We start from the raw sequence: 26,494 nt of genomic DNA on the forward strand, positions 1-26,494 counted from the left end.
TTTTTTAACGATGCTTAGAAGTGGGGTTCCTGTCTTCTCCGCATGCACCAGCTGTTGTGTCCACATCCAGCCTGTTCCAAAATTTTATCCACGTCTGCAAGATTTGTGCAAGTGCCCATGGGTATCTGCAGATAGGCAGGTCTCTAATTGGATTAACTGTGTTGGACTTCACTTGTTATCCTTCCCCCTCCCTTTTATTTTTAACCCAGACGAATCATTGACACAAAAAAGTAGTACACACATAAGCGTCAGTCATGAGGGTCTTCTCCCACCGGGTATGGATCACAAAGGGAGCGGAGGGGCAGGAATTAGAATCGTCGGCCTCTAAGTCGCCAACTTCTGTGTCCGGATTAACTCGGTGAGCTCAGTCCGTTGACTTGAGCAGTGCCGCTTTAGCCCCCCTCTCAGTCAGACATTCTCTCTCCTCTTCCCCCTCCTTCCTCTTTCTTTCCCCTCCCTCTCACTTCCTTCAACCTCACCAGAATGGGTGGCCTTGAGAACAGCTAATTGCGACCTCCCACAGGCCGGAAACAGTCAGCGAGTGATATTTATTGAACGCTGGCTGTGTGCAGAGCCCTCCGGAGAATGCAGTACAGGAGAGTTGGTAGACACGATCCCTGCCCCCGAGGAGCTTCCAGTCTAGGACTCTCCCCCCCCACCCCTCCAAGCAGAGTTTGGTTTGGAGAGATGGAGGTCGGCTTGGCCCACACCCTTCTCCCACTACCTACATTTTGCTCTGCCCAGCAAGAATGAGGCCTTGTGGAAAGAGCACGGATCGGGGCGTCAGAGGACCTGGGTTCTAATCCCAGCTCCGCCCCTCCTCTGCGGTGTGACCTTGGGTAAATCAGTGAATTTATCTGGGCCTCAGTTACCTCTGTATCATCTGTAAAATGGGGATTAAACCTGTGAGCCCCACCTGGGTCATGGACTGTGTCCGACCTGATCAGCCTGTATCTACCCCAGTACTTAGCACAACGTCTGGCACAGTAAGCGCTTAACTAATTCCACTAAAAAACCAAATAAACCGACAATAACAAAAAGAGGAGGCCTCCTTCCCAAACTTGCCTTCTCTAGCCGTAGCTAAGTACCTTGTTGAAGAATGGTTTCGGTATTATCTAGGAAGAAAGAGTGCCCCATCCAAGCTTTCCGTGACACATCAACAGCTAGCCAAAGTCCTCTGGTCACAAGTTTCTTCTCCTCCCATGGTTTAGACTTTCCCAAATAGAGAGTGCATTTAATAGCCCCTGTAATTATGTTCTGAGCCCTGTGATTCTTTGGTCTTTTAAGAGGATAATGGCTTTAAAGATAAACGTGTGGGTGGATAAGACGGTGTAGAATTCAAGGTGAGAGCTGTCAAAAGCCACAAGTCCCTTGTCAAGATGATTTTTTTTTTAATTAGAATTGAGTTGTGACCACAGAGGTTGAAAAACTCCACCCCTGATTAGCATTTGTGCCTTGCCCTTAAAAAAAAGAAACTATTTAAGCGCTTTCCAGGTGCCAGGTACTTTACTAAGCGCTGAGGCTAGTAAACGATAATCAGGTTGGACACAGTCCGTGTCCCACATGTGGCTGACAGTCCCTGTAATCCCATTTGACAGGGGAGGTAACTGAGACAAGGAGAAGTTGTGATTTCCCCAAGGTCACCCAGCAGGAAAGTGAGATTAGAACCCAGGTCTTCTGACTCCCAGGCTGTAAGAACAGAGTTAGCACTGCCATCCAGCTTTCTAGTTGTACCGATCCGTGGCAGTAGGCATCAGTCCAGAACATAACCACAAGACTTAAAACATCCTTTTCAGTCTGTTTTGCCATTGAATGCTTTTGAAATTGTATGATGCCCTTAACACTTTAAACCTCACATTCACAAAAAAGATCGATGCCCACACAATTAACAATTCAAGTGCTAAATTAAGCATGTTTTGTCCGGCATGTAAGCATGATGTTTCAAGGGCAAGTCATTTCCCTTGGTTTGGGGAGATAAGATTGTGGACTCAGAGTGTGACTTAATGTGCTTTGCAGATGTTGTTTTATGTGCTTCATAGCCTGGCCTAGACTCCCTGTCTATTCTGCTCCACCTTTGATCCTTGATTCAAACTGGTGTTGCTTTTTCTAACCAGTAAAGACTAATTGGTAATTGGCAATGTAGAACAGTCTAAATAATTACCGAAGTCAAACTCTCGTTTTGTAGTACTTGTTGTTGATCTTTCTTGTGTCTAGTGGAAGAATCAGTAATATTTCCCTCCGAAATAACTAAACCCAAGACTCTCCCGGATTTAAGAATAGCCCCTCAAAAATCGGTCTCAAATGGAAAAAATGATCTACTTTGAATGGGTTCTCATGAGTTCCCCGTCGGCGCGGTCATCATTTCCAGTGAAGCTTCCGTTGTTCTCCCCTCATCTTTGTCCCTGCCCCTCATTCTTTCATCCCTTCTCATCCCTCGGATTCATTCTCCCCTTCTCTCAGCCCCCATTTGCAGGCAGACACACAGGTGCCACAAAGCAGGTAAATTTACACCTCCAGGCATAAAAAGGCAGCTAAACTTAGCCTCTCTCCAGGAGAGTAAACTGGAACTTACCCAGGACTGGCTTTGGAATCACTGTGGCACCTGCAAAAAACTGCATGGATTTCCTCAGGAACTGAACTTGATCCACTGGTGCCCGAGAGCTTCCAGAATCAGCACAGGCAGGGATTTAAGGATTGGGTGGTTTCCTCGGAGAAGTGTGACCCTCTGGGTTTTCCACTATCTGCCCATTGTCTTCTTGCAGCTAGGACAGATGATGTATGACAAGTGTATTGTAATTGTTTGAGGCTTTTTTTTTCAAGTCACCCTTTGTTTTCTACAACTAAAAATTGGGAAGTCTTGTTTTCAGAGCAATATTGTATTTAAATGGACGATTATTGCCATTTCCACTTTGATTCAGTTTCAGTTTAGCCAGAAATGCATGGCTATGTCAGCAATATTGGAAGCCTGTTTTTAGAAAATGATCCATAATTTTTCTGTTAAACTGCAACATAGGGAATTCCCAGAAATCTGGTAGTTTGTTGTTGGGATTTTATTTTGCCCACGTTGACTGATGGGATTCTTAGTGCCGTTCTCTTCTTCTGGAGTTTGTTCTAGAGGTTTCTTTACCTTACTCTAAGAACTTATTCAACTGAAGCCAAGTCATAGAGACAGAATTTGTCAGGATGGCTAAATGGTAATTGAGTGTTTTGATTAAGTCATTCCTCGTAGCGAGGTGAGCACATTCCAGGTTTTAGAGTGCATAAAGACAAGGCTGTGAATTGGATCTTCAGCCTGCTCTATTTTTTTCAACCAGCTGGCCGGTTTTTATTGATGTTTTCCCAAATAATGGGCATCTGGGAAATGTAAGGAAACTTTGTGCACAGACTGGTTCTTTACAAGCAAGTTCTTTACAAGCAGCGGACCCCCGCTGGGGAGACTCACACCCAAACCCCCTCCCCGCCCCTCTGAGCAAGAATGCAAAGGTGAATGAATGGATGAGTGACCCAGCCCTTCTCCATTAATTATGATAATAATAATGGTATTTAAGCGCTTAATATGTGCCAAGCACTTAGATAAGCGCTAGATACAAGGTAGTCAGGTTGTCCCCCGTGGGGCTCACAGTCGTAAATCCCGTTTTACAGATGCGGTAACCTAGGCACAGAGAAGTTAAGTGGCCTGCCCAAAGTCACACAGCAGACAAGTAGCGGAGCCGGGATTAGAACCCACGTCCTCTGACTCCCCTTCAGAGGGCAGAGCTTTTGATCTTAATAGTCCACTTCTCTTGTAATTCCCCTCAGGCCCCTCCCTGGTCCCCCTCCCATACTCACACCCCCCCCCAACTGCACTGCACAAGGAGGTGCTAAATAAACAAAATTCATTCCCACTGCAGTGCCAAGTTATGTGTCCTGTGGGAAAGGACTCTGGGAAAATTCTCTGCCATCTTGGCACCTCCCAATGTTCTCTCCACCGTGACCTGGCCATCCCGTCCTCTCCCCTCGCCTGCTGCCTTCCCCACCATCTCTATAGGGAGGCGTGGGCAAGCTTATCAATCAGTCAGTGCCATTTACTGAGTGCTTACCACATGCAGAGCACTGTATTAAGTGCTTGGGAGAGTCCAGTACCAAAGAATTTGCCCAGAGAAGGTGCTGGGCTCTAATGTGCCTCGTTTAAGTCACTACCCTACGGATGCTGCGATGGTTTAGACCACCCATTTCCCAGGTAGCCACCCACCACTCACGGAAACAGCACAGGCAAGGTCGAGGCCGGGAGCCTCGGACCTGGTCGGGCATCTTATAGCAAATCGGGGGGTCGGGGGCGACGGAGCCCTCCTCCCGGGAGCTTCCTGTACTATTGCGACCGATAGGAGAGCCAGGCCAGACTTGGAGATGCAGATGCGAGATTTCAGCAGGGAGCCTGCCTGACAGCTGAGTCAGGCTGAGAAATCTTGGCCCCGGCCATCGTGTTTGACGACAGAACTGGAATGGTTCAATAGTTCTGTGCCGGCTGTAGCGGATTCCCGGTATTTAGTATGTGCTGGCAGGGAACAGACTCCTTCTGCGTAAGGCCTTAGTGTTCGCAGTTACTCACGCTCTCCGCGCCTTTAGACCGGCCCGTCCAGGGGTGAGGAATGTCCACTGAATTTGCCAGGCCACGGGGACGGAGGAAGAGTTTTGGAAATAGAAGCCCTTAGGCGGCGTTTTGCATTTTTCTCTCTGTGTTTGGGTCTCGTGGAAATGGTTCCAAATCTTTCTCAAGCATTTTCCGGAAACTTAATTTCAGCCAGTATGGCCGTAAAACAGTACATTCCCAACCCCTTTACACTCTTGTGGATTGGTTTCATCAGAACTGCCTCTGCCATGCTCCCAAAGGGAGACAGAAAAATTGTTTAAGTAGAATAAGGTTTTAACTAAGCCTAGTGGTTAAATTCTGAGTCCATTGCTCTCGTATCGCCAGTTAGCTCTGGCACCTTCTGCTTCTCTTCTCACCCAACTGAATTCTGATCAGTGTCCTGCTGGGAAAAGGAAATGGTAACTCAATCACACTCTCTCTGTTTTTCTTTCTCTCTGTACTGAAGTCCTAGAAGGTGTTCTGGGGCATCTTACCCAGCAGGTACACGTGTTGGCTAATGTTTGTTTGGAGAAAGGAACCAAGTCTGGGAGACGGACTGTTTCTTGGGACCCCCATCGGGTTCACCCGCGCAAATGGAAGTGATCGTTCCCCTGAAATCCCCACGTGGCTTCAAATCTGTAAAGAGAACTATCAATTCCAGTTCTCCAAACAGGTGTATCCTACCTTACCGTGAAAGTGGTGGGCGTAAACAGATCATTGATGGAAACAGGAAAGTGTTCTACAAAGTCAAGATCTTATTTTTTTATCATTCTGCTGCCGTGAATCTGGGATAAATTTGGATTCAGCTACTGAATCCCTTTCAGCCTCTCAGATGACGGATCCAGAGAGACCAGCTATGGCCTGTAGAAGGTCCACCAGCTTACCTAGGAAAAATGGAAGAACGCCTAGTTGTTAGATGCAGTTAAACCGATCAGTATCAATCAGTGGTGTTTGAGTCCTTACCGTGTGCAGAACACTGTACTGAGCGCTTGGGAGAGTGCGATATAACAGCGTTGGTAGACACCTCTTCTTTTTAAGGTATTTGTTTAGCGCTTTCTATTTGCCAGGCACTGTTCTAAGTGCAGGGGTAGATACAAGCTAATCAGGTTGGACACAGTCCCTTTCCCACGTGGGGCTCACACTCTAAATCCCCATTTTACAGATGAGGAACTGAGGCCCAGAGAAGTGGAGCGACCTGCCCAAGGTCACATAGTAGACAGGTGACAGAGCCGGGATTAGAACCCAGGCCCTTTTGGCTCCCAAAGACGTTCTCTGTCTACAATGAACTTCCCGTTTAGAGGGAGTTTACAATTTAGTGTAGAGTATCTCTTGTTAATCTTATAGTTTGCCCTGTATAGGAATAGCTTTTAGAAGGTGTGTGCTATTATTCTGCTTTGTTCCACTTTCCACTGAGATTTCTGTAAATTACCCCCCACCACAATAAATGAGAGCGTTCACTGTGGAGTTTGGAGAACAGTTACCTTTCAAAACAGCATCCCAGATCTGACATCTCCCATGGAAGACGAGAGGAAACTTGACAGAAATAAGGATTTTAGCAGTGAGTGTTTTATTCGTTTTTTCTCAGCCCTCTTTGAATTTTTTATTGTTGAGTTTTTCTAAGAGGCAGCATTCACTTTAAAAAAAAAAAAAGAGTGTTTTCTCGTGTTCCTGTCTGCCAATGAGTTCTTTGTAATTATTTTCTCTGAACATGTCAACTCTTTTATTTTTATGAATTTTCAACCAGTCTTTCCCTGTGAATGCAAAAGGAAGGTTCGGGAAAGAAAGCGGTATCACCGGAGTTGATTCTTGCCGAGGAAACGTTTCCTAATTCAGGGGCTGCTCGACTACTTATCTCAACCAGGAAAGATCTGATTTCAAGAAAGGAGGCCAAAGTCCAATCTTTCCAATATTTGAAATTCTTATGTTTATAAAAACTAGATTTTCAGTTCAGGGAAAGGAGTCAGTGAGAGACACAGTCAATCAGTGGTATTTATGGAGCATTTACTAGGGACAGAGCAAATAGTAAGTGTTGAGCGACTACAGTGCAGCGGAAGTGGTTTCAATGAGCAGGTTCGCCGAAGGCCCTTAGCAGCGTGGCTATCAGCTCCAGATACAGGGAAATTTCACTATATTGTTTCTGTAACCTCCAGAAGTTGGAGTAATGAATTTTAATCCCATTTGTCTTGAGCAGCAGGCAAGATGGGTCTCTGCCTGGCAACACCGGCCACTCTGTCAATCCATCAGTGGTATTTTTTCGGCGCTTTCTCTGTGCAGAGCACTGTACTAAGCACATGGGAGAGAACAATAAAGCAGAATTAGAAGACACATTCCCTGCCTGTAACCATCTTATACCGGGGTGGTGATGCTGAAGCGTGTGAAGCAAGTTACCTGTGACCCCCCCCACCCCAGTTTTCCCCTGTTGTGTTGCTCCTCTTCGCCACCCCCACCGCCCCTTCCCCAAAGCCAGTGTGATGAACCCATGGGAGCTAGAGCGTATTTGAATTCTGTGTACAGTTTGTGTGTTATTTGGGTTACTGTGCTTAGATGAAAGAGATTTTTTTTTTCAATAATAATTGTCAGGCCTCATGGAATAAATAGTGTGTTCTTAGCTTAACATTTTCTGGGAAAGGTGCCAGAAGCTGTTTGTGTATATGGGTTTTAAACTGATTGTTTGGTAGTAACAAAAAAGTGCATAGTTTTAAAAAGCTCATATTCAGGTTGACAGAGCTGGGGCTTTTAGCAGAGCTCCACAGGACTTTGGGTTTTGTTTGTTTTGTTTAAATAAATTTGAGTTCGCCACTCCCCGGCCTGCCAGGGATCCAGGGGACCGTGGCCGGCTGGGTCTCGCCGTGGACTAGCCCCGTCCCCGGGCCCCTCCCCGGAGGGAAAGGGTCCCCTGTCTTGCCAAAACAAAGCCTGCCTGAGGGGAACCCACAAGTCTTCAAGTGTTTTCTGGAGGACATCCGCCCAGCAGCAGACCAGACCCCCGGAGGGAGAGAAGGGAGAGAGCTGTCAAGTGCCTTAATCCAGTGCTCTGCACACAGTGAGCACCCAATAAATAGAACTGCCCGATTCAGCAGGCTGAAAGGCAGGTCCGACCCAGCCCACACCCTTGCGGATGCACATTAGGGTTGCCCGGGTTCCTACCTGTCAAAGTCCCAGCCACTGTGATGTGGAAGGGGGGGAAGAGGCCGCCGAGCATTTTCTCAGGTGGTAGAGGGAAGGTCTGAGGCTGCGTCCGGGTCTTACGGGGGCCGGAGAGTCCAGGGCTGTTTGTGGGGCCAGTGAGCTGCCGGGCCGAGGAAGATGAGTGGCCCAGCGGAGGGTTCCCCGCTACGCCTGCTGTACGTATGAACTCCGTCTCCCAACTCCTTCCCCTCCAGGACCGGCGGATCAGTGGTATTTATCGGGCGCTTTCCAGGTGCCGAGCACTGTCCTTGACACTTGGGAGAAAGAGACTGTAAGCTAGTCCAGTAGACTGTAAACTCGTGGTGGGCAGCGAGCTTTCCTCTCCTTCCAAACTGCTACCTTGCTGGTACAATCTCTCATAATAGCCCGACTGGATTATTGCCTCAGCCTCCTCTCTGATCTCCCATCCTCCTGTCTCTCCCCGCTTCAGTCTATACTCCGCTGCCCGGATTATCTTTCTGCAGAAACGCTCTGGACATTTCACTCCCCTCCTCAAAAACTTCCAGTCCACCTTTGCATGAGGCAAAACTCCTCCCTCTTGGCTTCAAAGCTCTCCATCACCTTGCCCCCTCCTACCTCACCTCTCTTCTCTCTTTCTACTGCCCACCCCCTACACTCCGCTCCTCTGCCGCTGACCTCACTGTGCCTCGTTCTTACCTGTCCTGCCGTCGACCCCTGGCCCACGTCCTCCCGCTGACCTGAAATGCCCTCCCTCCTCATCCGCCAAAGTGACACTCTTCCCCCTTCGAAGCCCTACTGAGAGCTCACCTCCTCCAGGAGGCCTTCCCAGACCGAGCCTTCCCTTTCCCTCTGCCCCTCCTCCCCTCCCCATTCCCCCTACTCCCTCCCTCTGCTCTACCCCCTTCTCCTCCCCACAGCACTTGTGTATATTTGTATATATTATTTATTACTATTTTATTAGTGATGTGTCTATATCTATTTTGATGGCATCGATGCCTGACTAGTTTTGTTTTGCTGTCTGTCTCCCCCTTTTAGACTATGAGCCCATTGTTGGGCAGGGATTGTCTCTATTGACGAATTGTACATTCCAAGCGCTTAGTCCAGTGCCCTGCACACAGTAAGCGCTCAATAAATACGACTGAAAGAATGAATGAAAAGGGATGTGTCTTTTATATTGTTTTATTGTATTCTCCCAACTGCCCAGTACAGTGCTCTGCACACAGTAAGTGGTCAGTGAACACGATTGATTATAACGCTCCTCATTCCTTCCCCTCCCACCTCTACCCTAGCCCTCTTTCCCAAGCTTGTCTTTGCTCAGTACATTGCGCAGGTTGTATCTTAACTGTTTTTCTGGGTTTCTGGTTTAGAAAGCACCATGCGCTTTTTTAACAAAAGTCAAATTCTGTATGTTGATCTTCGATTTGACTCTTCTGCCCACCTAGCCACTGGGCTCGGCCGACTCTTCCACAGCCGCCTGGGACCAACATTTACTTGCAGGTCTGCCTGGTTTTCGGTACCTTTGAACTGAGACCTGGCAGAAATCTCTGCCCCGTCATCATCGACGGTGGTATTTATTGAGCGCTTACTGTATGCAGAGCACTAAAGCCCTTGGGAGAAGACGGAATTGGCAGAAATGTCCCTGCCCACAACGAGCTCACAAGCCAGGGGATCTCCCCCGGTCATCAAAAGAGCACTGTCTACTGCAATTTTACCGATCCTAGAGAGGTAACGCAGCAAGATGCCCGACACCCAGTGACGGTCTTGTCGGCGTAGCAGAGATTTGCGATCAGCTCGTTCTCAGATTTACTAAGAACTGCCATGTAAATGCCTCGCTTGGGCGTCTTGATCGGCGTGAAGACTCAGTCCTCATTGCTTAGTTACTCTGTTTTTCATTTCCTTTTTGATTTTCATTTTGGATGCTACTTTTCATCCCATTAATTCTGAGTGGGAAGTTGGCGGCTAGCAAAAAAAGGAATCTAATTAACCTCCGCTGGAAGACCTAGATTAGTCAATCTAGCAGGCACATGAATCAACTTGTAGGTATTCATTTCACCGGGATTTGTTGCACTTCTCTTTACAAACAAATCCCAGAAAGTGCACCTCACCGAGGCGTCTTCTCCTCAGAGAACTCGTCTGCGTAGAAGCAGCACGGCTTAGAGGATAGAGCACGGGCCTGGGAGTCACTAGGACCTGGATTCTAATCCCGGCTCTGTCACTTGTTTGCTACATGATCTGGGGCAAGTCACTTCACTTCCTCAGTCACCTCATCTGTAAAATGGAGATTAAGAGCGTGAGCCTATGTGTCCAACCTGATTAACTTGTATTTACCCCAGTGCTTAGAACGGCGCTTGGTACATAGTAAGCGCTTAGCAAGTACCATATTATTGCTATTATTATGTTGACGGACAGAGAAGCCAGCCGATGATCTGAACGGGCAGTCGTCAGAAAACTGAACCCAGACTGGATTCATTCATTCATTGAGGCGTATTTATTGAGTGCTTACTGCGTGCAGAGCACTGTACTAAGCGTTTTATGAGGCCTGAGCCAAGGGAGCCAAATCCAGTTTGGCTCGGCCGAACTAACCTCCACCCATTTGGTTTAATGCCCCACATATTTCATATGGAGCAGGTCTGGACCCCATTTTTCTACAACCCCTTTCCTTTGAAACCCCTGTGCTTAAGTAGAGATTACTCTTCAGGCAGTGAAATCCTCATGGTGAGCAGGGAACGTATCTATCAACTCTTATTGTAGTGTACCCTCTCAACTCCATAGTACAGGGCTCTGCACATGGTAAGCGCTTAATAAATAAATAAATAGATGATGAGAGGAGGCTGGAGGAGGAAATTGAGGGAGAGGGTGTCTATTGGGAGCTTTTCGGGGGAGAAAGCAGTTTCAATTTTTGGAGCCTGAAACAAAGTGGTTAGCCAAATGGTAACCTGCCAGTGGCCACCCAGCAATTGACCACCAGTTGGAGGTTGGCACCCTAAAGCCCAAAGGCCAGATCTTGCCCAAAGAACCCCATCACTAGGGCAAGGCTATCAGATAATAATAATAATAATAATAATAATGTTGGTATTTGTTAAGCGCTTACTATGTGCAGAGCACTGTTCTAAGTACTGGGGTAGACACAGGGGAATCAGGTTGTCCCACGTGGGGCTCACAGTCTTAATCCCCCTTTTACAGATGAGATAACTGAGGCACAGAGAAGTGAAGTGACTCGCCCACAGTAACACAGCTGACAAGTGGCAGAGCTGGGATTTGAACTCATGACCTCTGACTCCAAAGCCCATGCTCTTTCCACTGAGCCATGCTGTTCAGATGGCTCTGAACCTGCCCTGGACCACTGATATATGTGTATATATATATATATAGATATAGATATAGATATAGATATAGATATATATTGATATATATTGATATATTTTGATATATATATATATTTGATGGATCAAAACTCGAACTTGTCCTTTCCTCCTTCCCCCTCCACTATTCCTCCATCCCATACATCCCGCCCATACTCCACCTGGAGAGAATAGGAATTTGCCAGTTTTTTGTTTTGTCATGTGGTATTTAAGTGCTTACTATGTGCCGGGCACTGTACTAAGTGTTGGGGTGGATACAGGCTCATCAGGTTGGACACGATCCCTGGTCCCACATGGGTCTCACAGTCTCAACCCCCGTTTTGCAGATGAGTTAGCAGAAGCTCAGAGAAGCCAAGTGACATGCTCAAGGTCACGGGGCAGACAAGCGGCGGAGCCGGGATTAGAACCCAGGTCGTGCTGACTTCCACGCCTTTTCTCCGTCCTGGTGGCTACTCGCTTCTCCAGAAGCCTGCGAGGAAGCTCCAACCTTGGGCTCCCCAGAGCAGTTTGTAGGGTCGGGATGGGGGGTGAGGCCCGAGGAGTGAATTTTGCAGGAAGTCATGGAGTCCAGGGAGCCCACCCCTCGTTTTCCCCTCCTGCCCCTATTTCCCCAGGCACTGCAGCACTAGGGATCCCAGCAGCCATAAGCACTGCCTCGGTTGTTGATCTAAGGATGTCAGCCTGTCCTGCTTTTGTTCCCTAATCTTCCCCCTTGCCCTGCAGCAACAGCTGTCCCAACTAATAATAATAATGTTGGTATTTGTTAAGCTCTTACTATGTGCCGAGCACTGTTCTAAGCGCTGGGGGAGATACAGGGTCATCAGGTTGTCCCAGGTGGGGCTCACACACCTTTAATCCCCATTTTACAGTTGAGGTAACTGAGGCCCAGAGAAGTGAAGTGACTTGCCCACAGTCACCCAGCTGACAAGTGGCAGAGCTGGGATTCGAACTCATGACCCCTGACTCCAAAGCCCGTGCTCTTTCCCCTGAGCCACGCTGCTTCTCTAGGAAGCTGCAGGCTGCCCCGCTCCCCCATCCCAATTCTCTGACATCCTCTCCCCGCAAAAAAGGATCGTTTCTCCGTTGAATATCCTGAACCAGCCGAGTGCATTCTAACCAGTGACTTGTCACATTAGAAAGGTAGCGTTGGAAGTGTGAGAGCGGCAGGCTGTTGGCTTGGGATGACGGGTGGTTGGACGGCATACTTTGCCTCCTCTGACCGAAGAAAGTGGGCAGAATGAATATCCGAGATGGTCATGCCCATGGCCTTAGTTAGCCCCTCGGAGGGGGTGGGGGTGGAGTCCGTATCTGCAGCCAACACTCCCTATAAGCTGATAAGCACGCCCCGCGGCCAAAACCTTGGGGAACCCCTAGAGGTGGCTTCTCCACAACCCCCCATGGGCTGAGCTGGACCCCTTCTGTCCACCCGCCCCTCAACATCCCCTCCGACACGAGTTGCTCCACAAACTCCTCCGCCCTGCCGCTCATCGGTGTCACTCGAACTGCCCAAACTCTTCTTTTTCCCCATTTCAGGCAGGTCTAGATATGCAAAGGGAAGTGGGGAGGCAGGCAGTATTGCAGGTACATGTTCTTGGTACGATCCTTACGTCTCCATCGGGGGGTGGGGGGCAGAGGGACAAAGGTGAGTAGGGATGATCACGGGGTGGGTGGGGATTGGGGGGTGGTCTGCTCCCGGAAAGGCTCAAAGGCCCACCTGGGCTCAACCATAGCGGGATCAGGCCACATCCCCAGTTGCAAAGACCATTCGGGGCACAGATAAGTTCAATCATCAGTCGGTCAATCAGTAGTATTTAGTGAGCACCTACTGTGGGCAGAGCACTGTACTAAGTGCTGGGGAAAGTGCAATAGAACATTTATTGTCTCTTAAACTCTGCGGACTGTTCACATCTGGGTGTCAATTCAGGCCAATTCAGGACCGGCCCACCGTCAAGTCATTAAGAGAAGCATCGTGGCGTAGTGGTTAGAGCATGGGCCTGGGAGTCGGAAGGTCATGGGTTCTAATTCTGCCTCCTCAACTTATCTGCTCTGTGACCTTGGGTGAGTCACTTCACTTCCCTGGGCCCCAGTTACCTCATCTGGAAAATGGGGATTAAGACTGTGAGTTTCACGTGGGACAACCTGACTACCCTTGTATCTACCCCAGCGCTTCAAACAATGCTTGGCACATTGTAGGCGCGTAACAAACGCCATCCTTATTACTAAGTCAAAGACACCAACTCCTTGCCTAAGTCTCTGCATCTAAAGGAAAGGAAGGAAGAAAGGGAAGCCCGGACACATCAGACGTGTGTTTGGCTGTCGAGATGTGTGCTGGTTGGGGCAGGTTTGCACACCCCCAGGGGTCCCCCTTCTCTCCTTCCCTCCACCCCCAAATGTGGACTCCCAGTTCTGGAAATGCTCTCTCTCCCCTTCCCCCCCCCCCCATCTGCCAAGCACTGTACTAAGCACTGGGCAAGATAAAAGCTAATCAGGTTGGACACAGTCCTTGTCCCTCATTGAGCTCACAGTCTTATTCCCCATTGTACAGATAAGGTAACTGAGGCCCAGAGAGGTGAAGTGCCTTGCCCAAGGTGACAGAGCAGACAAGTGGCTCTTGAAACATCCTCACTGTGGTTTTTTTTCTTTTTTCTCTGTCTCTGATAAGTTCAGAAATGGGGGGGCCTGCTTCTGGGGATCAGGGGATAATGGGGTGCCGCAGTGATGTTGGGCTGGGAGGAAAGAGTGAATCTATCACTTCCCCTTAACCTGTTTGATCCGGAACCTCAAACCGGCAAGGTGAGCAGGTGAAATTTTCCTCTCCAAAGACTCTGCTCATTCATCTCCCAGTTCCTCATTTGCTGCTAAGATTACAATTGTGACATCTCCCCACCCCCTCACCCACCCTCACCCAAATCTAATCACCCGGAATCCGGAAACTGGTAGCTCACCACCTAACGTTGGGCTTGCCTGGCAAGATTTGGGCCGAAAACGAGATTTTCTTCAAGAAACTTCCTCTTTTTGTAGCCGGTGGCTTATTTTTTCGTCCATCTGCCTCCTTCAGTTCGGCAACCCGAAGCAGGTTTAAGCCTGGCTTTGTGGCTCATTCCACCCCAGATTTATAATGCCACCCCAAGGTGGGGTTCAACGGGTTTCTCCTGTTGGCTATCAGTCGGAAGGAGACCTTGGGACCCTTTATCACTTTGAAGAATGAGAGTGGGAGTGTGGTCTAGGGGATTAAGTATTCCACTCGCCCGTAATTAGAGTCAAATACCAGGACTAGGGCTAAAAATGAATGGTTGTGGGGCCGAGGGTGGTGAGAACGTGATCTGCTCAGAAAATATTGCATTGGTCTAAAGGGCTTTAGCCCGCTCATTTCTAGCGAGGCACTACAGCTAAATACAGCCAACACTCTCATTCAGGAACTGCCTAGCCGGTGTTTTGGATTATCCTGGTCTATGCCTCTCCCCATCCTCCTTCTCTTTTTTTCTCCTCCCTTCTGTTAGCCCCTCCAGTATTACCTGCTGTATGAAAAAGAATTTCCTTTTGTTTTACACCCACCGACTTCAGGCTTAAATGGGTGTTGCGCCCCTCCAGACTGTAAGCTTGTTGTTAGAGTTCTGTCCCGAGCGCTTAGAACAGTGCTGTCCACACAGTAAGCGATCAATAAATACGATTGACTAGCAGGTTTTGATGAGGAACAGTCCCATTTTCACCCCTTCCAGAGTTTTGTGGTCTTCCACCCGATCCCTCACAATTTTCTTCTCTCAGTCCTAGGCAATCTTAATTTTTTCTTTCACCCTGCCCCTGGTAAGGAAGCCTCTCCCCGCCTCCCGATTGACTTCGGTCGATTCGTTCGATATCCGGCTTGTTCCTCTGAGAAGCGATGAAACTGATCAAGTACTTGGGGTTCCTCCGTTGAAAAACCCTTTGCGTCAGCTCAACCGGCTGAGTAGTCAATGTAATTCCCCTTGCCGAGTTATCCTTTTTTTTTTGTTTCTGGCTCAGAAGGACCTTCGAAGGCTATTGCTTCCTTTCTGTGGGAAAAGCAGTAGCTCAGCTTTCGTTGGGTCGTTATCAGGACGGAAGCGTTTTTTTCAACATCTGTCATTTTGCACCCGTGCTTACCCGTCCCAGCGTTCGCTGCTTGGAAAGGTTGAGCTAGGCACTGTTCTAAGCACCGGAGTAGAAACAAACTGACCGGGTTGGACGCAGCCCGTGTCCCTCACGGTCTTCACCCCCATTTTATAGAGGAGGGAGTCAAGGCCCAGAGAGGGGAACCGACTTGCCCAAGGTCACACGGCAAAGTGGCAGAGCTGGGATTAGGATCCAGGTCCTTCTGGCTCCCGGGCCCAGGCTCTTTCTTCTAGGCCATGCTGTTTCTCCCAGCTTCTCCTACCTCAACGAGCTACTTGGTGGAGGTGAAGTTTGCAGGCGGTGGGCCTTCTGGACAAGTCCAGCTAGAAAACGGCTCCATTGATGGTGGCTGGGCGGGGGTTTTGCTGAGCGAATGAACCGAGTTACACCGTGAGCTGCCAAATCGGCCAACAACATCCTAACTTGGACCGAGCAAGGCCACCCTGCCCGCCGTCCAAACTAAGTTTTAGTAATCCAAGTGGTGGTGTCCTGTGCAGCAGAGGACTCAAAACACAGCCCGCCTATCTTATAGGTGGAGAGACTTTGAACATGTCAACTGCCTTGTTCCAATGAATGGCAGAATGCAGTTCGCACCCTTTTTCAGACCCTGAGGCTGCATCGGAAGGAAGCAGATCCCCCTACCAAAAGTGGGGTTCGGCAGGTCACGGGGAGGTGACCCTGTGGCCATCCACCAGCTTGCCTCCCTCTATACCGGGGATCTGCCTAGAACGGGAAAATGCAGTCGAGCCTCAATAACTCAGACTGAGAGAGGGAAAGCCCTGTCTAAATTCATTCATTCAGTTGAATCTATTGATAATAATTATGGTATTCATTAAGTGCTTACTATGTGCTGGGCACTCTTCTAAGTGCTGGGATAGATACAGGATAATCAGATTGTCCCATGTGGGGCTCACATTTTTTAATCCCCATTTTTAGAGATGAGGTAACTGAGGCCCAGAGAAGTGAAGTGACTTGCCCAAGGTCACGCAGCAGACAAGTGGCAGAGCCGGGATAAGAACCCACGACCTCTGACTCCCAAGCCCGGGCTCTTTCCACTGCGCGCTTACTGTGTGCAGAGCACTGCGCTAAACGCTTGGAAAGTGTGACTGTGGGCAAGTCACTTCTCGGTGCCTCAGTTACCTCATCTGTAAAATGGGGATTAAGACTGTGAGCCTCACGTGGGACAACCTGATTACCCTGTATCTACCCCAGCGCTTAGAACAGTGGTCTGCACATAGTAGGCGCTTAACAAATGCCAACATTATTATTATTACAATTCAGACACAGTCCCCATCCCACGTGGGGGCTCACAATCTAAAGGAGGACCGATATTTAATCACCACTGAAGGAGTGAAGCATTTTGCTCTGCCCCTTGTCAGCTGTGTGACTGTGGGCAAGTCACTTCACTTCTCTGTGCCTCAGTTACCTCATCTGTAAAATGGGGATTAAGACTGTGCGCCCCACGTGGGACAACCTGATTACTCTGTGTCTCTCCCAGCGCTTAGAAGAGTGCTCTGCACATAGTAAGCGCTTAACAAATACCAACATTATTATTATTATTTGAACTATGGGATAGCATTGGAAAAGCTGCTTAGCTGGTCTGTGTCTCCGAGTAGGTGGAGGGTAGGCTTTGCTTTCCAGTGTCTCCACCGGCCCGCTGTCTTCCCACTGATCTTGAAATCTGCTTGGAGCAACTGGAGAGCAGGAAATGGGTCTTTTCCCTTCGGCCCCGCCCTCCCATTTCTGCAAATCTCTCACCGCTTGAAGCTTAATGGAACCTTTGTTAACCACAGTGGAGATGAAACACTTCCTTGTTTTGATCCCAGAGAGGGCAGGGGAAAGAGGAGAGAGGGGTTAAACTATCACAAATTCTTGATTAGTGGCATCCAAATCGATGAGGTTTTACTGCATCTCATCAGCGAGGGAAGGTCTGAAAATGCAGCTTATTTTGTCGGGCTTTCCGGATTCAACTTCTTCCGTCAGTCCATCAGTGGAATCTATTGAGCACCGACTGTTCGAGGTGCTTTGCTTTTCTGCAAGTATTTGTTTTTCACCTCCATGTAAAGAGCACGGTACCAGGTGCTTGGGAGAGTAGAATAGAGGTAGGAGACAAGATCCTTGCACTCAAGGAGTTCATAATCTAGCTGGTGGAGGGGGAGAGACCTACACTGAAATAATTTACAGATAAGTGGAAGGAGAATTGGGAATGTAGATTGAGCCAGTGCCCAAGAGCTTAGTACGGTCCTCTGCACACCGTAAGCGCTCAATAAATAGGATTGAATAATAGGCTATCAGGCTCTCGTAAGCAGACGGGCTTGGGAGCGAGAGGACTTGGGTTCTAATGCTGGCTCCTCCACTTGTCTGTTTTGTGACCTCGGACAAGCCGCTTCACTTCTCTGTGCCTCGGTTACCTCATCTGGAAAATGGGGATAAAGACACTGAGCCCCACGTGGGACAACCTGATTACCTTGTATCTACCCCAGTGCTTAGAACAGTGCTTGGCACGTAGTAAGCACTTAAATGCAATAATAATATCTGTTGAGCGGGTACCGTGGGCAGAACACTGTACTGAACACTTGGAAAAGTCCAGTGCAGTAGAGTTTATAGACTGGATCCCCGGCACAAGGGAGTTTACAATCCACTGAATTAGCCCAGAATTGCTACTAGGAGTAGATGGACGGTTGCTGTTTGCTCCCCGAAGGGCATGTAAGGAGTTGATTATTGGAGGAGGGGATATGTAACCTGGGGGTTTATTTGTAGGGGACTGGCTTATGTTGAAAACTTGGAGAAGCAGCCTGGCCCAGTGAAAGAAGCACGGGCCTGGGAGTCAGAGAACCCGAGTTCTAATGCTGATTCTTCCAATTGCTTGCTGTGTGACCTTGGGCAAATCACTTCACTTCTGTGCCTCGGTTCCCGTAACTTTAAAATGGGGATCCGATCCCTGTTCTCCCTCTTACTTAGACCGTGAGCCCCATGCGGGATGGGGGCTGTGACTGACCTAATTAACCTACCCCAGCGCTTAGAACGGGGCTTGGCACATAGTAAGCGCTGAACAGATACCACAGAGAAAGCGATTTGCCGTCACTGTGATGATGCCAACCTCCACCCACATGTACCCCCCGCGGCCCCCGTGGTTTGGGGGACACAGTTATTTGAAGAACCGGTGGGATGTGGGGGGAGCCCTATACCGGCCAGGCTCTGTGCCCTTGGGTCTGACTCTGGTTTCGGAGTGGAGCCGGCTCCCAGACAAGCCCAACCATGCCCCAGCCAGTTTGGGATGCCCTTCCGGGATGTCTGCTTCCTCCCCTCTGGAGGTGTGGGACCAGAGGCCCCAACTGCCGTTGCCCTGCCCTTCTGAGCCTGAACCAAAGAAGTGGCTGAGGCATTAGAGGCTGGCCAAGAATCTGGTATCGTGGGGTGTGGGCGGTCAGGGAGGAGGAGGAGAAGAAGGAGGCGCAGTGCCCGGGCAGTGCATTGGCCCGTTGTGTTTGTGCCTCCGTCAGGTGAATCCGGGGCCACGGGAGCCCCGCTTCTGTGCTCACCTCCATCAGGTCCGGCTTGGAGCAGGGACTGGACTCAGTTTAAGGCAGACCAGTGCTGGCCACTGTCAGCCTAGGCTGGGATTTATCCACCCATTCCGGGTGGGTAGACTTCTGACTGAGCCCTCATCCCCCAGCCCCCTTCTGCGTCGCTTTTGCTTTTGGATTTGCTTCTTTTATTCACCCTCATCCTCAACCCCCATCCCCCAGCCCTTTGTACACACCCGGAATTTATTTATGTATATTAACGTCTGTGTCCCCTTCTAGACCGGAAGCTCATCGAGGGCGGGGAACCGAGGGCGGGGAACGTGTCTACCAACCCTGATATTGTACTCTCTTAAGCACTTAGTATAGCATTCTGCATACAGTAAGTGCTTGATAATTATGATTGATCGATTTCAAGGCCTTCATGTGACAGGCCTTGCGGGACACGTTGAGCTCTCTGGTACAGGAAGGTGTTGGGTTAAGATTGCCTCATACTTTACCTTCTTTTCCAGCTTGGTTCCTAATTTTTTTTTTTTTAATCCAGATACTGCAGATCAGAAGCGTACTGAGAAATGTGAAACTCTGAAAACACGTTTTTCCCATTTGGGTTGCCTCAAACGGCCTGCATTCAGAAATGGGAAAAGGAATGGGAAGTGATCTGAAATAGCGAAAACCTCTCAGATTCTAATGAGAAATTGTGTTTCCTCTCCTCTAGGTGCCATCCTCGGCAGATCAGAAACCCAAGAGTGCATCTTCTACAATGCTAATTGGGAGAAAGATAAAACCAATCACAGTGGCCTGGAGCCATGCTACGGTGATAAAGATAAAAGACGACACTGTTTTGCTACCTGGAAGAATATTTCCGGTTCAATTGAAAAAGTGAAGCAAGGTTGTTGGCTGGATGACGTTAACTGCTATGACAGGTAAGCAGAAGTTTTCTTTTTCTACTAAATGGCTCGGCGATTTTTACTGCCTAATTTTAATAGGGGAAGGATCGATGAAGTGGATTTCCATGTGGCCTATCGATTATTCTTCCGAGAATTTCGTGCTTCCTTTAGATGTCACCGTTCGGGAGACTGCTGCCAGACTCTAATGTTCCATAATAGTGTATTTAAGTCATAAAATCCGCCAGGGTGATGTGTGGCGGCCTGTTGGGAGCTAGCCCTCTCCCTTTGAGCAGAGTTCTTCTCTGAAGGGTATTGTGACTACGATGGGGCGGGGGAGTGGGCATTTTTAAAGGAGAAAAATTGGCTTTAATTCAGTGGTATTTAAGTTAGTGGCATTCACCTACTGCCTACTGGGTGCAGAACCCTGTGCTAAGCACGTGGGAGAGGACAGGATAATAGAGTTGGCAGACCTGATCTCTGCTCACGTGAAGCTTATTGGCAAGCATTTGTCCACCAGTGCAAGACCTCTGGAGGTTGGGGGGAAGGAGCTTTAGTGAACTCCCCAGTAGGTTTCACCCAGTCCCCTCAGTTTGGGGCAGCAGGGGAAGGGAGAGAGATCTGGATCTCACCTTTGATGGCTGGCAACAAGACCTCCCGGGCCCACCCCCCTTGATCTACTGGCCGATCGCTGCCTGATATCCCAGGGTTGGGTCAACCTAAGTTTGGACCCAGACCACTCTCCAAACCTTAGGTCGTAGGCGCTTGCTTGTCTACATATCCAGTTCTAGATTATAGGCTCACAGGGGGCAGGGAATGTGTCTACCAACTCTGTCGTGCTCTCCAAGTGTTTAGTACGGTGCTCTGCACACAATAAGCACTCAGTTCATACTCATGATGATGATGATGCCATGCAGCATTAACCTAGCTAGTTCCACGGGGAAAGCAAGTGCCAAAAAGTGCCATCAAATCTCGATCGAGTCTTCCCCTTTATTTCCATCCTTCTGTCGGCAAAGGCTGCTGGCTTGCTCGCCCTGTCACCGAGACTTCTGGATTAGGCTCTGGTTTCCCTTCCCGAGACCCTTCATGGGCAACATGATAGAGAAAAATGTCATCAGAAGCTGGACACTGTCCATTTAGAGTCAAACTGTATTCAGCGGCCTCTTTCTAAAGGGTCCCTTCTCCCCGGCGAAATCTCAAGCTAATAAGAATGGCCCTTCTTCGAGTTTCCTGCTCCCGAGCAAGACTTATAGACTGGATCTCCTTAGAGGAAGCCCACGCTCTGTTGCAATAGAGGCGGTTTTCGACGCAATCTATAACGAGTACTTACTGGGAGGAAGAGTTGGTGGAATTTTTATAAATGTAGAGCAGATCAGAGTTTCCTCCCAAGTAGAGCGGAATTTGTGCCAGGTTTCGCATTTATCTGTATGTCTTGCCTAGCTCGGGTCTGGGATCCTGGCCCCGACAGCCCTAATAATAATAATAATAATTACCATATTTGTTAAGTGCTTACTATAAGCCAGGCACGGTACTAAGCATCGGGATGAATACTAGCAAATCGGGTTGGACACAGGCCCTGTCCCACATGGGGCTCACAACCTTAATTCCCATTTTACGATGAGGTAACCGAGTGCCGAGGTGTACATCCCCCAGGCCGGACTTGATCTCCCAGCTTCTCTTTATCTGTTTATCTGGCACCTCTTCCTTTATCTATTTGCTACAGTAGTGAAGTGCTTACTAAGTGCCTGGCACTGTAGTAAGCGCTAGGATAGATGAGAGAGAATTAGGTTGGACATGGTCCCCATCCCACATGGGGCCCTTCAGTTTGTTGGTTTATTCGTTCAGTCTATTTACTGAGCGCTTACTGTGTACAGATTACACTGTACTAAGCGCTTGGAAAGTATAATTCAGCAACAAAGAGAGACAATCCCTGCCCACAATGGGCTTACAGTCTGGAAGGGGGTAGACAGACATCAAAACAATTAAGCAAGCATCAGCATCAATATCAATAGAATTGTAGATGTATACGCATTAATATAAATAAGTAGAATTATAGGTACAAGTTTTGTAGGGGGGTGATTAGAGCAAAGGGAGCAAGTCAGAGTGATGGGGAGGGAAGGGGGAGCTGAAGAAAAGTCTGGGAAGGCCTGCTGGAGGAGGTGAGCCTTCAGTAGGGCTTTGAAGGGGGAAAGTGTGCTTGTTTGACAGATTTGAGGAGGGAGGGCAGCCTAAGGTAGAGATGAAAAACACTGGCTTGGGTGCCTGTTCACGATGAAACTGTGGTGAACCAGTTTCCCTTTTCATTAAAAAAAAAAAAAACAAAACTCATGTACCAGGGGCTGATTATCCCATGGATTAATTAAATGGGCCCACAGCCTGTGGCCCCCACCCCCATCCCGCCCCCAACCCTCTCTATTTTCCCCCCAACCCTGGGGCTGCTACATTGCCGTATCACGCTTCTCCTGAGGAGGGAGGGCCAAGAAAGGTAGTCGGTAGCTTTTTATTTTAATATTTTTTGAGACGGCTTGAATTTGGCAGGAGAGGAGGTTGAAGTTGTTGGATACAATGGGGATTGTGCGTTCCCTTTCGTTCTCAACATGCCCCGAAGCTCACTTTCCGGTGGCTATTAGATGGGGCCGCAACAGAGCCACAGTGCAACATCTCGGGACGCTGCGGGAATTCCCTTCAGAGAGACGGCTCAATTCCTGAAAGGAAAATCCCACATATTTGCAAGCTTTTAGTTCCTTAAGCTTAATACCTGGTCGGAGCCTCCCCAAACCTCCTGGATTAGGGGAAGAAATAAGACAGATCAGAAAATTGCATCGGCTTTTCACCCGAGTCTTCGATGCCTCTTCCAGTTCCGAACGCTTAGTCTAATCAAAAGATCAGTGTTCATTTTGTAAAGTAAGTCTGTAAGAAGTTAGAATTCCCATTAGGCGTAAAATTGCCCAACGGCGTTTGAAGTTTTCATTTTGATTTCCCTTGTCGCAGACTGATGCGGAGAGTCCGGCTTGCCCCTAGGAAAGACGGGTTTGGCGTTTGAGTTGGAGTTTGAATGCGTTTCAGCACAGGTCAAGGGAAAAAGACATTTTTATTAAGCACGAGTGACTTTTCTGCCTCACCCTAGTCTTGGTTTCCCGTACTTAGAAGGGACAGTTTTTTATTTTTCTTGATGGTTCTGGTCAGGTCTCGTGTTAACACCTTTTCCCCTTCTCCCGTCCTCCCGTCTTTTTTTTGTGTTCTGTATATGGATAATTGGGAAGAAGAAAGATGGGTGAAATGGACTAGACTACCTAGTGTGGTCACTACTGTCATCTGCTCCCAGGGGTCAAGAGGATCCATGGTTTCAGAGCTGGAAAGGCTGTTTTAAGAGCAGGGATCATGTCCTTTTCCCTGTCTCGCCACAGCTAGCATCCGAACGACTCTTCGACTGAGTTAATGGGGAAACACCTGGAAAGGTTGGACCTGTGGCCATTAGGCCAGTGGCCTTGGCCAGTCCCTAAACTTGCCACTGCTGGACCGCTTTCTGAAACTCTCTAAAATTGGTGTCTCTGTGGGGTGTTAGCCATCAGTGGTCTTCATGAAGCCCAGGCCCCCGAAACTAAAGGGCTCTAAAGACTTTCCCGTAACAGCGCAGAGGAAGAGATTTAACTCGTGATTCTCCCTGCAGTCGCTTCAACCCTCTCCGTCTTCCTCCCGCCCCGACCATAATTTGGAGGTCCCAGAAGCACCTTGCACTTCGAGATCTTGACCAGCCCCAAAATACCCAATGAATGCAAGGGATGCTTACCTCCCGTTCACACTGAACACCGCTAATCCCTTGGATTTCAGAAAAGGAAACTCCTGTTTTGGTTCTGGAATCTTTCCTTTGCCCATTGCTATAGTACAGTGCTTTTCCAGAATGGGTTGGGATGTAGGATGTGTTCTTAGTTGATTGGCAGGTCCAAGTTGCATCCAGGACGGACCCGAAATTCCCCAAGATCCATATCAGAGCGTCGTTAAATTGGTCAAAATCCAAGTTAGACCCCTCGGACCCAAGCACGTCTCAGGGCCTGACCGGGCTTTCCTTTGTCACATCTCCTCCAATAGGCCTTCCCCAACTGAAGCCCTCTTTTCCCCGGCTCCTCCTTCCTCTTGCGTCATCTGTGCCCTTGGATCTGTGACTTTTGGACATTTGCTGTTTGCCTTACAACACTTATGTGCGTATCCTTAAATGATATACTCTAAATTTTTTATTTAGATTAATGCCTGTCTTCCCCTCTAAACTGTAAGCTCGTCTTGGGCAGGCAACGTGTCTGGCAACAACTGTGTTGTACTCTTCTGATGCTCTGTCCGGCGATCTGCACATAGGAAGGACTCGGTAAATACCACAGATGATGATGACTTGAGCCGGACAACTCAGCCCTCTGAGGAAAGTGGGACCAAGCCCACATTGCACCAGAAATAATAAGCGTATAATTCTAGGGAACCTGGTCCAGTTCCCGGGACCTGTCATGAGTCTGAGCCACGCTACCGGGTAGCCCGGGCAGCTGACGGTTCGCCTAGAGCACGGTGTCCAGGAACGAGGTACCACGAGACCTGCCGTCAGGTCAGCATTGTGGAAGGAGTCGGAGGCGCTTATGACTGCCTCGAGATGTCCCGGGGACCCCTGAAGTAGAACTCTGTTTTCCTACCAACGACCGGGTCACGGCAAATGGAGAAGGGTTGGGGGGGCCCTGTCTGGGTTGTGCTGGAGGACAGTCAGGCCCTCAGAGCGCAAAGCTACTCCCTGGACTTCGGGGCCTGGCGCATGGCCACGTAGCCCCGTGAACTGCCCGGCTACCAGGTGTCCAGTCTCCAGTCAGTCCTCAGCAGGGCACCATTTCATTCAAAGGAGAAATCCATTCGATTGTAAGCTTCTAGAAGGCAAGGAACGCGATTCTGGTTTTGACCTTCCGTAGCCCCTTTGAGGAGTCCCGCGGAGTCAGAATTCCCTCTGTCTCCTTCCCCTCTTTTCCACACTTCACTTGGACCATCAGCCCGCTTCCCCTCCAGCCCAGCCTCCCCCTGAGTTTATTCCCAATTGTGATCCTCTTTCGTTTCCTTCTCCCCTACCCCTGGGGGAGAAACCTCTGCCTGATGCCTGAGCCGGTTTCAGGACCACATCAATGACTAAAAAGCAGCGTGATCTCGTGGATAGAACACAAGCCCCGAAATCAGAAGGGCCTGGCTTCTGATCCCGGCTATGCTGTTTATCTGCTCCGTGACGCTGGGCAAGTCACTCAACCTCTCTGTGCCTCAGTTCCCTCATCTGCAAAATGGGGATTTAAGATTGTGAACCTCATGTGTCCAACCTAGTTATCTTGTATTTACCCCAGTGCTTTACACAGTGCCTGACACATAGTAAGCACTTAACAAATATCATGGCAAAAAAAACCAAACACTTGGGCTTCTTTACCAAGATTTTGTTCTTGGAAGATCCTTGACCGGGCCAGAGGACCGAACCCATCCATCTTCCCCTCTCCCAAGGATGTTGTTTATTGTCTAACTACAATAACATCCTCAATGTCCTGGGTTGTACTTTGGAACTGTTGAAAGCTGAGAAATGAGAGGATCTCTCCCTGCTAGAAATTGCGAAGGAGGGTGGGAAAGGGTGGGACCAGTCCTTCTTGGATTCTTATATTTCATGTCTTCTGTGAGTGGGCTGTGTTCCTATATATCAGCCCCTCACGTACCGCATCACTTTTCTAAATGAAAACACTCATCTGATTATCCCTTGGGTTGGTTCGATCTGCTTATTTAAAGAAAACAATCTAGGATCACTCACTGTCCTCAAGGTACAGAAGCACCTTTGGTCACACTACAGAAAATGTCCGAGTGAATTAGTTGTCGGGTAAGATTCAGTAATAGAAGATTATGTCCGCTCTTCAGGTCCGAGAATCAGTGGCGATTGAACAGTATGAACAAGAGAAATCTTGAAATTGATTTGAAATGCTTATATCTTGAGTTCCCTCCTCCAACTCCAAAAAGCGGACCTGCGGGGTAATCTAACCTGAAAGTTGAACTCCTCCTTTGACTCTGAAGGTTTCCTCGTCTTCTGTTTTCAGAACTGACTGTGTAGAGAAAAAGGACAGCCCTGAAGTGTTTTTCTGCTGCTGCGAAGGCAACATGTGTAACGAAAGGTTCTTCTATTTTCCAGAAATGGAAGTCACACAACGTAAGTGGCACACAAGATATTTTGAATCTTCTGGTGGGGGCTTCGGGTGGAATTCTGGATGTTTATTAATAGATCTGTATGTTGGATGGAGGTGGGGCAGAGCCAACCTTGGCTACCGTTTCTTTCCACATCTCCCCGGCTTCTCCCCAATTTCTGCCCCTGCCCGTGGGTGTTTATGGATTCGATTTGGAGAACTCTAGGCATGGGATGACACTGGGGTCTGGGACTGGCAAAACGAATGTGAAAGCAGTGATTGTTTTTTTCTCCCCTTCTCATCCACAGCTACTTCCAATCCAGTCCCCCCCAAGCCCGCCCTGTTCAGTACCTTGCTTTACGCGCTGGTGCCCCTGATGGGAATCGCTGTGGCTATCCTCTTTGCCTTTTGGATATATAGGCATCACAAGCTGGCCTATCCTCCGGTGCTTGTCCCCACCCAAGTAAGTGATCGTCCGTGGAACCAACTGGTTGCCGGGAAGGAATCTATGGTAGAAGAGTCGTGGAAACAGCCCTCTAAAACTGTAAGCCCATCGTGGGCAGGGAACGTTTCTACCTACTCTGTTGTACTGTACTCCCCCCGAGTGCTGAGTACAGTGCTCTGCCCGCAGTGAGCGCTCAATACGTGCTATCGCTGGATTGAG

The 26,494-nt window shown here is 48.9% G+C and overlaps 1 protein-coding gene across 1 annotated transcript in view; it reads left to right on the forward strand.

Annotated features, from left to right (window-relative positions):
* Nucleotides 1–26,494, forward strand: part of ACVR2A (activin A receptor type 2A) — an 84,995-nt gene that overhangs the window by 35,302 nt on the left and 23,199 nt on the right. The window contains exons 2-4 of the mRNA XM_029071885.2: nucleotides 19,492–19,699; nucleotides 25,747–25,856; nucleotides 26,139–26,293. Of these exons, the coding sequence (XP_028927718.1) occupies nucleotides 19,492–19,699; nucleotides 25,747–25,856; nucleotides 26,139–26,293 (473 nt within the window). The remainder of the gene's footprint in view (nucleotides 1–19,491; nucleotides 19,700–25,746; nucleotides 25,857–26,138; nucleotides 26,294–26,494) is intronic.

The sequence above is a fragment of the Ornithorhynchus anatinus genome, chromosome 9, assembly GCF_004115215.2.
Source record: "Ornithorhynchus anatinus isolate Pmale09 chromosome 9, mOrnAna1.pri.v4, whole genome shotgun sequence".
In the NCBI taxonomy this organism is placed as follows: domain Eukaryota; kingdom Metazoa; phylum Chordata; class Mammalia; order Monotremata; family Ornithorhynchidae; genus Ornithorhynchus; species Ornithorhynchus anatinus.